General features: G+C 40.8%; 1 protein-coding gene and 1 pseudogene across 8 annotated transcripts in view; one reads left to right on the top strand and one right to left on the bottom strand.

Annotated features, from left to right (window-relative positions):
* Nucleotides 1-2,114: 2,114 nt before the first annotated feature.
* Nucleotides 2,115-2,531, top strand: LOC308563422 (nuclear nucleic acid-binding protein C1D pseudogene; annotated as a pseudogene). Its single transcript has one exon. The product of its transcript is annotated as a nuclear nucleic acid-binding protein C1D pseudogene (transcript).
* A 465-nt stretch (nucleotides 2,532-2,996) lies between these two features.
* The window catches only part of MFSD14B (major facilitator superfamily domain containing 14B), a 92,868-nt gene continuing 83,475 nt past the window's right edge, over nucleotides 2,997-12,389 (bottom strand). For 6 of the 7 annotated variants that reach the window (XM_081151480.1, XM_081151486.1, XM_081151481.1 and 3 more), the window contains 5 exons: nucleotides 10,234-10,305; nucleotides 8,792-8,904; nucleotides 7,326-7,423; nucleotides 5,368-5,510; nucleotides 2,997-4,672 (listed from right to left, as the gene is read on the bottom strand). In XM_081151480.1, coding sequence (XP_081007606.1) covers nucleotides 4,451-4,672; nucleotides 5,368-5,510; nucleotides 7,326-7,423; nucleotides 8,792-8,904; nucleotides 10,234-10,305 — 648 coding nt within the window. In that variant the 3' untranslated portion in view covers nucleotides 2,997-4,450. The other variant, XM_081151484.1, reaches the window with a different exon arrangement.

The following is a 12,389-nucleotide window of genomic DNA, read 5'->3' as shown; positions in this document are numbered from 1 at the left end:
CAATACCACCTAAAGTGATCCTCAGATTCAAAGCTATTCCTATCAAAATACTATCTTTTTTCCCCTCCAGAAATGGAACAGCTGATATTAAAATCTGTATGGAATTTCAAGGGACACTGAACAATCTTTAAAAAGAACAAGCTTGTTCTCCTGACTTCTGAAAACTTACTATTATAAAAGCTACAGTAATCAAAACTGTATGGTACTGGGCCTCAGCAGAGACATGTAGACTAATGGGATAGAAGGAAAAGTACAGAAATAAACCCACACGATCACTGTTAATCAGATTTTGACAGGGGGAAAAAGTCTCTTCAAGTGGTGCTGAAATCACTAAATATTCACATGCAAAAGAATGACACTGAAATCCTACTTCACACTATATACAAAAATTAAAGATGGGTCCAAGACCTAAATGTAAAAGCTAAAACTATAAAACTCCTAGAAGAAAACATATGGGTAAATATTCATAACCTTGAATTTAGCAATGGATTCTTAGATATGACACCAAGTGCACAAGTAACAAAAAAAATGAACTGAACTTCATAAAAATTAAAACTTTTGTGAATGAAAAAACACTATCAAGAAAGTAAAAAGACAACCCACAGAATGAGGAGAAAATACTTGCAAATCATATATCTGGTAAGAGTCTAGTATCCAGACTAAAGAACTCTTGCAACTCAACAACAAACATCCCAAGCAAAAGTGGGCAAAAGACTTGAATAGACATTTCTTCAAAGAAATTATACAAATGGCACAGAAGCATATGAAAAAATACTTAACATCATTAGTTATTAGAAAAGTGCAAGACTGTCTATAAACAACAACAGAACGGAAACTAGCCAAGCGTTGGCCAGGATGTGGAGAAGCAGAAGCCCTCCTACACTACTGACGGGAACGTTAAGTGCGGCTGTGAGAAAGGAGTTAAACAGACTCCACACGTAGCCCAGCACTGCCGTCCCGTCATAAGCCCAGGAGCTGAAGCATGTTCACACACACGCTCAGGACCAGACAGTTCTTCGCAGCATCGAAAGCCTAAAAGTGGAAACCACCCAAATATTCAGACATTTGAGCAGTAAGTTATCAACTGACAAATAAAGAAAACGTGCTGTGTACATACAATGGAATATTATTCAACTTTAAAAAGAAAGAAATTTGGCACATGCTGCGATGTAGATGAACCTTGAACCATGCTGTGTGAAAGCAGCCACACACAGGTCACATGCTGTATTCCTTTACATGGATTGTCCAAAAGAGGCAAACACAGACAAAGTGTACTATTGATGGGGTGGGGATAGGCGGAGTTGATAGTGACTGCTAATGGCTATGGGGTTTCTTTTTTGATATGATAGAGATGTTCTGGAATCATAGTGCTGTTAGCTGCACAACCATGTGGATAAGCTAAAAATCAGTGAATAGTACACGTTGGAATGGTTAAAATGGTGAATTTTATCTCAATTTTAAAAACCTACCTAATTACAAAAAAAAAAAAAAAAAGCCATTTGCTATATTGGATAAACTTCAATTTTGATAAACAGAGGTAAAGAACAGAGATGCTATGAGATCATCTTTAAAATGCTGGCAAACTACATTTTTAGTTCTGTGGCATTAGATATTCACATTGCTGTGTAACTATCCTCACCACCCATCTTCAGAGCTTTTCTCATGTTACAAAACTGAAACTCTACCCATCAATAACTTCCCGCTCCGGCTTTCCCCCAGTCCTGGCAACCACTATTCTACTTTGTCTCCATGAATTGGACTAGATTTTTCATAGAAGTGGAAGCATACAGTATCTGTCCTCTTGTGACTGGCTTAGTTCACTTAGCGTGATGTCCTCAATGTTCACCCATGTTGTATGTTGCATGTATCAGGATTTCCTTCTTTTGTAAGGCTGAATAATATCCCACACTGTATATTTTCTCTATTCCTTCATGGGCACTTGGGTTGCTCCCACCTTCTGGCTTAGTGAATAGTGCTGATAATCAACATGGGTGTGCACGTGTCTGTGTCCCTGCTTTCTGAAAAAAATAAAAAATATGGGCCTTCCCCAAGTGAGAATACAAGAAGTCCACAGCCTACAATCAGAAGAGGGTCCTCATCAACCATCCAGTTGGTCGTAATGGCAGAAGAAGACATTAATGAAGACTATCCGGTAGAAACCCAGGAGTGTTTATCAGCATTTGAGAGTTCCCCTGGTGCTGTCAATGACATGCTGAAGACCGTGATGTCTGTCTCCGAAATGAGTTGCTGCAGAACTTGGACCCACTTGAACAAGCAAAAGTGGACTTAGTTTCTGCTCACACATTAAATTCACTGTTTTGGGTTTACGTGGCGACTCGGTGAGTTAATCCCAATCAACAGCCAGTGAAGCAGGAGCTGGGAAAATCAGCAGACACGGAGCAGAGGCAGGGAAGTGACAGGATGGCTGCCCAGCCCGATGGGCAGCTTCCAGATTTGTAAAAAATTCCCTCTGGGAGCCAAAACCTAAAAATGTATCCAAAGTTGCCAGTAAGAGAAAAAGTAAAAAATAACCTTTTATTTTTGAAGTACACATGTTCAAAAAGTATATCATTTTTATTGTTTTATGCAAAACAGATGGTGAATATGTGGCAATGCACAGTTTAAATGTATTCCTTATTGAATTCATATATAAAATTTACATTTAAATTTGAAAAAATAAAATAAATAAAATAAAAAACATGCACTGTCCATGGACACAATAAGGTGGTGAAGGCCTAGGGTGTGGGGGGAAACTGGGTGGAGGAGGGCAATGGGGGGGGGAGGGGGGCATCTGAAATACTCTCAACAATGAAAATTAAAAAATAGTTATGATCTGTTATTAAAGGAAGATTTTTAAGGAAGTTTGTTAAAAATCAAACTTTGAAAATACACATATATTTCACATTAAGGGTTAGCAATTTACTTTAGTTGAAAGCCACCCAAAACAGAACCCAAAGATCAATGGTACTATTTACTTTAAAGAAACACAAAAGACATAAAAAAGTATCCATTGCAAATTTATTATGCATTAGGAAGCTTAACTTAAAAACCAACAGCACAGTAAAAAGATATGTCATTTCTGTTCATAGCAGAACAGGTTTCAAAATATATTTTCTTTTAAATGTATTGTTAGTACATAATCCTTTACAAAAGTTGTATATATATTTTTTGTCAACACCTTCATTACATTTATAAATACAAGATTTACACAGCACTCCATCAAAAAAAAAAAGGTTAAAACCCTTAAAAATATCTACATATATGTCGTACCCATAAAACTTTCAGAGGAGCGCTCTGTTCAACATAGGCCCTGTGAATGTAGATCTGTAGTTTCCTGTCTGTACATCATCCTGAAAAACTAGCACGACACTTACTGTGAAACGAAGCTTCCTAAACCATATTTTAGAAGGGATCTGATGTGCATATTCCCATGAGATTCAAAAGTCAGACAAGCAGGTGGAAATAAAGACCTACTGAAAACACATGCATACTGCACAGAGCAGTTAAGGCAGGAGTGTGGCGACTGAGAAAAGCTGAGGACACAGGAGACGTGGGGAGGAACAAGCAGTAATGCACTACCTGGGTCTGAACTTGGACGTCAATTCCACTGTATCCAGTTCCTAACTCTCACCCTTACTTAGGAATGTTTGCATTGTTGAAACTTTCTTAGAAGCACCCTCCAATTTCTGTGTTGCCGCCAGAATGCCTGATGTATCTTCTGTAAAATCACCCTGGGTCTGATCAAGACACTAGGGTGAGAAATCTGAATTGCTATTTTTTCATGATTTAAACTTATAAGAAAAATTTTCTTAACTGGTAAAGGATATCACTGATCAATATTATTAATACCCAGAGGTGTATATGCTAATTTCATTCTAGCCAAAAATATTAAGTAGAGACAGGAAAGGAGAGTAAGACTAGGCTTTTGTTTGACCTTTGAACGAAGGCAATAAATCCCTGATACTGAGCGACTCTAGGAGCAGCCACTCATAAACACCTACGGGCTAAGCGGGCACTTTTCAGAGAAGCAGGAAAGAGGAAAAGAAGGGATTCTTTACTTTAAATCTGGCCAGAGACGGCAGCCCCACCACAATCCTGCACCTTCTACTGAAAGGGACATGGGGACTGCTGTCACTCTTACTCGGCTGGTGATCAAGGAAACCCATCCTTTCTCACAGAGATATGACTTTTCCTATTTGAGTTTCAAAGTCTAGACTCCAGATCACTTTGAGTGTTGCATACTATTTGCAACAACGTATTTCCAATCTTAACTTGCTCCAATGTACAAACAGAAAAAGAATGGAAACGGAACGGGAGGCAGACGGTTACTTATCAAACTTGGCCCTAAAGGATGCCACTAGCATCTCCCCTCCAGCACCAAAAAATCCCCATGTGGTGTGGCTCCCAGGGGCTCGAGAGAGACGGCGTCTGCAGCCTCCCTCTGCCGAGCTCAGAGCTCGGTGCACTGACTCCCGGGCTCCCAGGTGCTGCTGTCTGGGAGCAGGGGCTCAATGTCCTCATCGTGGGCCCGTTCTGGGGTGCTGGTCACGCCGCTGCTGCCGTTGCTGTGCTTTTTAACTTCATTATACTCAGGGATGAATAAGGCAACCAGAAAAGACGTAAGGACGATACATGCCCCAACTAAAAACGGCGGGCCTGGGACGCGCGCTCCCTGGCAGGAGGAGGAAACAAATGGAGATGAAGAATCGGTTAGTCTTTTCAACACAAATTAGTTTCGGATGACCCAAAAAACCCCACACCACCTCAAAGTGAATAAATTTCCTCATGAGCAAATGTTTCATTAAGTGCCAAGGCAAACTCGCCCAGAGCCCAGGGTTTGGAATATGACAGGGCGACCAATCGCCGCTTCTCATCGCTTCTCAACAGCTGCCCCCCCGTGAGGGCAGAGCTTACCTCTCATCTCACCCTGGGACCTCAGGCATGTATTCTGTACCTGAACATTAATTCCAACTTTGTATAGAAATCTCTATTGAGTACTGTTTAGAAGGAAGGAGGGAAGAAATACTAAATAAAGAACAGGAAAAAGATTCGAGTTCAATTTCTAGCTGGAACTATAGGTCATCTTATATTTTATTGGCCTGGGCTTTACCAGAAGACAGCATTACGATTACAGTTATTGTGCGGGTGAGAACAGACTCTGAACAGAATTAAGAGAAATCTTTTATATAAGATATTAAATGACCGAAATGATCCCTCCCCAATCCCAGGGAGCACTGAACACAGCACTCACTATGGTCAGATCCAGTAGTCATTATACAAATAAGGACTCTCCAAATTTAAGGTCAGAGGATTTTGCTACAATCAGACATAATCATTGTTATAAAACTAAACTTATCACCACATTACCTGCAAAGCAGCATTGTTAGAATTCAATTCCGATTCCAACTCAGTCAGTTCCACATGGAACATGTAGAATATGAAGCCATAGAGTGCTGGCCCCAGGCCATTACACAGCCCTCTTATTCCAGTTATGATCCCCTGGGCAACTCCTAAGTCAGAAAAAGAAGGAAGCCAGTCTTCTCTGAAAAGCACGTCAAGACCAGGGACTTAAGAAAACTTTCTTACAAACTGTGATGTACCGACTCAGCGGGACTGAGTGTCCATGCTGAGGAAGGCAGGCTAGGTATTTCATCCATTGTATTTTCATTCATTGCACAAATGTGTTCTTGGTTCTACTATGTCCTTTTAATGTTGTCCCTCTGTACCCTACCACCCATGAGGAGGTGAAATGACAGTGACATTTCTGAAACCCCTTAGGGGCTGGATCCACATAACCGCTAGACAGTCCTATAAATGGGGAGTAAAACGAGAACTTTAATATCTCCACGTACAGACGATTTTCACTTTTCTGTGCTTTAAGATTTTCTTGCTTTACTCATTTAACAGTGTTTTTATAATAAAAATCTGCCCTTTGCCTCCTGCAGCCCTGCCCATGTGAGTCAACATCAGTCCCGATGCTGTGCGCTCCCAGCCACTGGGGCAGGCTGCTTCCCAAGGTGACCTCCGCATTTCTGGTGCATCTTCTTGTGGACCTGCACTGAAATAGCCCACAGGTGCCAATTTCTAGGTCTCTCTGGTTTCTAACACGGCAGGTAAAAAATTAGCTTGAACTGTACAAAATGCATGTTTCTGTAGGTCAAAAATGGTCAAAGATAATTCACCGAATACAGTATGTTGTAATAATTTTGTATGCTGACATTTAGAAACATCCATGCTAATCCATATAAGCATAAAAAGAACCAGAGAATTTATGTCATGAAAGACAGGATCGTGTCTCTCAGGTACCGGGCTGTCACTCGTCACACCTCTCCGAGGACGTGCAGCCAGCTGAGTTCCCACAGCAGGGGACACAGGATTTGTGGTCAGGTGGCACTATTTTGAAGTGTGGGTGTGAATAAGATGGCTGATTTCTGATGTGAAAACAGGTGCAAAAAATAAACTATCTTTTTGTTAAAACTTTTTAAAGGGTTCTAAGGCACTTACATTTTTTCCTTCTAAAAGTTACTACTTCCTGACTACAGTAAGGTGAGTCATTAAAAGGTGAAGGAGGATTAGTTCTAGCAGAGGGAATGCTTGATGGTGAATCCAGAGGCACAGGATGGAGTAAGTCTACAAGCCAGCCCCACAGTCAGCCTGGCTTTGCCTCTCACTGTCAGTTATCAGTGGCTGCGAAGGTTTACTCTTCACCCTCTCAGAGAACCATTCCCAAGTCCAACTAATGGACTTAGAGTGACTCCAAATAGAGATATTTCAGTGATTATAGTGATTAAATAAAAAGCTCACTGTTTCACTAACTAGTGCATCATTATTTAACAGACATCTGTTAAAATGTGACTATAGCCCAGCCGGCGTAGCTCAGTGGTTGAGCATCCAGGAGGTTGAGGTTCGATTCCAGGTCGGGCACAGGCCTGGGTTGCGGGCTCGATCCCCAGCAGGGGGCGTGCAGGAGGCAGCCGGTCAGTGACTCCCATCACTGATGTTTCTGTCTCTCTCTCCTTCTCTGAAATCAATAAAGACATATTTTTTTAAATGTAATTATAGTCTATTTAATTCTGATGGCATCGTACTAAAGAGGAGTCAAAACCAAAAAGAGAAAACAGTTCTATTTCTAATTCTTAGTACCCTGAACTGTCGAATCCCCATTTTAACAGCATGAGCATCGTCTCAGAGCAGGAAGGAAAGCAAGCCGGTGTGATGACCGAGAAGGGGCCACCTGGATGGGAAGAGAGGCTCAGAGCTGCTCATGCTTCCGGCAGGTACGTCTCAACTGAAGGAGGGCAACAGAGAGGGGACAGTGATCTCACCTTGCTGGTCGGACTCTGCATTCTGAGAGACGAGGGCGCTGACTGCTGGGAACGTGATGCTGGACATGGCAGCCACGGCCCCGGCTGCCCACACCATCCTGCAAGGACAGGACAGCCTCAGCTGGGCAGGCCAGCCCGAGAACTCGCTGCTCGAAGGACAGCAGTGGCAAAAGCACAAAACGCTTCCTGTTTTCTCATGTCAAGTTGTATTTCATTTTTCTTTTTTACTAAGGGATTTTTTTTTAACCTGCAAAGTTATACATCACTTCACAGGCTGAGAAAGTTTCATTTATTTTATTTCACCTCTCTGAAAACCTGTTCTCATCCCTGACTTCCCTATGACCGCCTTTCGATGTAAGCTCAATGAAGTTCAAAAGGACCTGTTTCTGTGAACACCACCTTCCTCCACCGATTTCCTCCTTTCCTTTGCAGTTCTCACGGGCTTGCCTGCACACTGCCCTTGAGCTGCTCACTTTGCTACCAGCGGAGAAGCAGCCCTGAAGTGCAGGACAGCATCCCGCAGACTCAAGCCTGCTTCCTTTAGACTTTGGGCCTTTTCTCAATGAAAGGAACTTAAGTGTGTATCAATTTAAGCGTTAAGTGTGAGGCCCCAACTGGGCTTAAAATCCTGTTGCTCAGACTTCCCTGGGGATGGTTGACATGCACATCCTTAAAAGGAAAAACCCTTCAGGCTGACAAAATCTTTTCCACAGCAGGAACTTGGCTGACTCAGCTACTGAACCAAAGTTCACAGGACTGAAATCTTAAGGGAAAAAGAATCATCTGCTGACCTCTGCAGCACGTCCAGTTTCCGTAGATTATGTAATGCATGCAAAATGAGGACTGACTCTAATATCTGAGTGATAAGAACTCCGGTGTTGGGTAAGCAGGCACATGGGGAAACTAGCCACATAACGAAACAGCACTCTGGATTCTCTTTTTACTTCTTCTGATGCCAGGGCTTATTTTGACCTTCCTGTTTATGGGAATATAATATGTTAGCAGAAATAACTGCCTCGGGATACACATGATTTTGGAAGAGATTAATCTAACTCAAATGCTTTATGTTATAAAGGTTTTGTTACTGCCCAAGGTCACTCAGCTAATTACAGCAACGAACCCTATCATTTTTCCTTGTCTTTTTGAGTATAAGTTATGTCCCTAAAAACTGACAAATGTGTTTAAAAGGTAGACATAACATATTTGGAAGGGCTGGAGAAGGAAGGACACACATTTAATTAAGAAACAACTTATTGAAAGCCATGAAGGTGAAGACAATCTTTACAAATAACCCCAAATTACCTAGCTCCAGCCTTCCCAAATTAAGTCTAAACAGTTTTTGAAATGTCAACTACACCAAGCTGGTACAATAACCCTTGCTTCCTTCATATTACACTCAATCACTAAAGCTCCCCTGAAAGATGCATCTTTCTGCAGGTTCATGAGACCCCATGAGAAAGGCTTACCAGGCCTGAGATCCAAAACCGTACCAGGCTAACTGGAGCATCTGGAAACCCAAGCCCAGCAGGACGGTGTTCTTATTCCCTAATGATCTCATCAAGATGGCAAGAACAACTGTCTGCAAAGCAAAGGAGAATACACTGAGGAACCCAGTCATGAGCCAGGGACCCCCTGAGCTGAGGCCGTGGAGACCATGTGGTGCTGACGCAGTTCTAAAGGGGGAACTTCGGCAGCTCTCGAACTAACCTGGGGCTCAGGGCCCTTAGCCTCCTCCCCCAAAGCTGCTCTTCTGGTGCTTTGCTAGCACTTCCCCAAAGGTTACCACAGCCATCCACCAGCTGCCATAATTGAGAGGGACACGGCCTCAGTCTCTTCTGAGAAACGCCAATCACTTAACCACCAGTGACCAGCAAGCCCTGCTGAATATTTACAGAATATGTGTGATTCTGCTGGAGGTCAGCTGTTCCTCAAAGTTGGACTTATATGAATTTGATTTTAACAAATATATACTCTGCTAAAAAACTAGTTGAGATAGTCTGGGCTAACTAACTAACTAGACTTAACATAAAAAAACCCAAACCAAATCACGTGCAAGCTGAACGTAATTTACATTTGCTGATACAATTTAACATCAACAACAAAAATAGAAGGTCTTTGTCTTGATGAAATCCTGTCAGCCTTGTCAATTCTAATATTTAGGCAAAACAGTTTTGCAGCTTTCTCATTTCTTGAGAGTTACCACAGCAGTGCTATACTTGGCCTACCACGCTTTACAGCAGTAAGTAGCTGTTTCAGGGAAACGGCCTCTAGAAGTCCTATATGATACAGTGAATGCCTGCCAGTGAGTTAATTTAAAGAACATATACGCTGCCTTTTGTGGTCCTGTATTTATAAAAGATGAAGACATTTCAGTGCTTTCTACTCAGTACACATACTCCACTGCACTGTCTCCCACATTTCTTCAGACCTGGGAGAGCAGAGGCTTGTATTTTTAGGGAAGGGAAAGGGATAAAGAGATAGAAACATTACTGATCAGCTGCCTCCTGCACAATCCCCGTTGGAGATCAAGCCCACAGCCCAGGCATGTGCCCTGACTGGGAATCGAACCGGCGACCTCTTGGTTCCTGGGTCAAAGCTCAGCTACTGAGCAACACAGCCAGGCTCTACTTACTTTTGAAAATTAAAATAATATTGAAACATTCGCCCAGCCGGGAGTGGCTCAGCGGTTGAGCATCGACCTAGGATCCAGGAGATCGCAGTTCGATTCCCGGTCAGGACACATGCCCTGGTTGCGGGCTCGATCCCCAGTTGGGGGCGTGCAGGAGGCAGCCGATCAATGACTCTCTCATCATTGATGTATCTCTCTCTCTCCCCCTCCTTTCCTCTCTCTGAAATCAATAAAGACATATTAAAAAAAAGAGAGAGAGATGAGTAAAATGACACTCACCTGAGCCACAATAGATAGAATTCCTACCATAGCTATGAATGCTGCAATTTTAACAGATCCAAAACCTATGACCTGTGAAAATAGGGGGGGGAAACACTATTGTTAATACAGATATTATAAAAATAAGAAATGTTATGTTCTAATAAAGCTATAGGACGAAACAGTTGAAAAAAGTTCATAAAACCTTGATAATGGTAAATTAATTTAACAAATATTTTAAAGACATTTTCTATTACAGGCCTATTGTTTCATCTTCCTTCCCATCCCCAATCCACCAAAAAACAAATATGTTATCAAGCATTAGAGAAAATATAAAGAAAAGAATTTGACTTTTATTTGATACAGAATTCAGAATTTACTCACTAGCAAATTCAGTGGCTCTCAACTTTGACTGCACATTAAAAGCACGTGGGACATAGAGAAGGAGGGAGGAAGGGAGAGGGGAAGGGAGCAATGAGACCCTGCAACTAACTGGAGACCAACTGAACCAGATCCTCTGGGCCTAGACACAGGTATGTTTCAAAAGGCTTCCAATGAGCAGCCAGCAATTTCTAAGCCTCTGAACCTTAACAGCTCTGAAATGCTTAAAACTGTAAGTTTTAAATATCAAGTTTTTAAAAAGTTAAATTCTTTCCCCCTCTATTAAATTCTATGAAATTCAGAAAAAGGGCTTTAAAAATTATTAATACAATAAAGACTAAAAAGACAATAGGGAAGATTAATGAAACTAAGAGTTAGTTCTTTGAAATAAAATTGACAAACCTTTAGTTAGAATCACACTCAAAAAAAGAGAAATGACTTAAATAAATAAAAATCAGAAATAAAAGAGATTTTACAACTGATACCACACAAAGGGTCGCAAGACACTACTATGAACAAATTATATGCCAACAAAGTAGACAACCTAGAAGAGTGGATAAATTCCTAGGACCATATAATCTAACAAGACAGAATCACAATGACATAATAAATCTGAACAGACTGATTACCAGCAAGGAGTTTCAACCAGTAATCAAAAATTTCCCAACAAACAAAAGTCTAGGACCAGAGGGGTTCACTGGTGAAATCCATCAAACATTCAAAAAAGAATTAATACCAATCCTTCTCAAACTGTTCCAAAAGATAACCCTTCCAAACACATTTTACAGGGCCAGCATTATCCTGATACCAAAATGAGACCAAAATGTCACAAAAAAATAAAATCACAGGCTAATTATCTATGATGAACATAGATGCAAAAATTTTCAACAAAGTACTAGCAAACTGAATTCAATAGTACATTTTTAAAAATCATACACTATGATCAAGTGATATTTATACTACAGAGGCAAGGACGGTTCAACATCTGCAAATCAGTCAATGTGATACACCACATTAATAAAATTACGGATAAAAATTATATGATCATCTCAATAGATGCAAAGCATCTGACAAAATTCAACATCCATTTATGATAAAAACACAACAAAGCTGGTATGGAGGGAAAGTAACCCAACATAATAAAGGTATCATATGATAAGACCAATACACACACACCTTTTCCTCTCAGATCAGGAACAAGACAAGGTGGTCCACTCTTGCCATTTGTATTCAGGATAGTACTGGAAGTCCTAGCAGCAGCAAAGAGGCAAGAAAAAAAAAAGGCATCCACATTGGAAATGAAGAAGTAAAATTGTCACTATTTGCAGATGACATGATAGTACTTAGAAAACCCCTAAAGACTCCATCAAAAAAAACTATTGGAACACATACACAAAGTCAATAAAGTTGCAGAATACAAAACCAATATAAAAAAAATATGTTGCCTTCCTATACACTAACAACAAAGTATCAGAAAGAAAAATGAAGAAAACAATCCCATTTACAATCACAACAAAAAGAATAAAATACCTATGAACAGTCTTAACAAAGGAGGTGAAGGTTGACTCTGTACCCTGAAAACTACAAGATATTGTTGAAGGAAACTGAAGACGCAAAGAAATGGAAAGCTGTTCTGTGTTCATGAATTGGAAAACTTAACATTGTTAAAATAGCCATATTACCTAAAGCAATATACAGACTTAATGCAATCCTTATCAAAGTCCCAATGGCATTTTTCACAGAAATAGAACAAAAAAATCCTCAAATTTGTATGGAAAGACCCCAGATAGCCAAAG

The sequence above is a fragment of the Miniopterus schreibersii genome (assembly GCF_964146895.1).
Source record: "Miniopterus schreibersii genome assembly, chromosome: 11".
NCBI classification, from domain to species: domain Eukaryota; kingdom Metazoa; phylum Chordata; class Mammalia; order Chiroptera; family Miniopteridae; genus Miniopterus; species Miniopterus schreibersii.
This window is presented reverse-complemented; position numbering and strand designations above follow the sequence as displayed.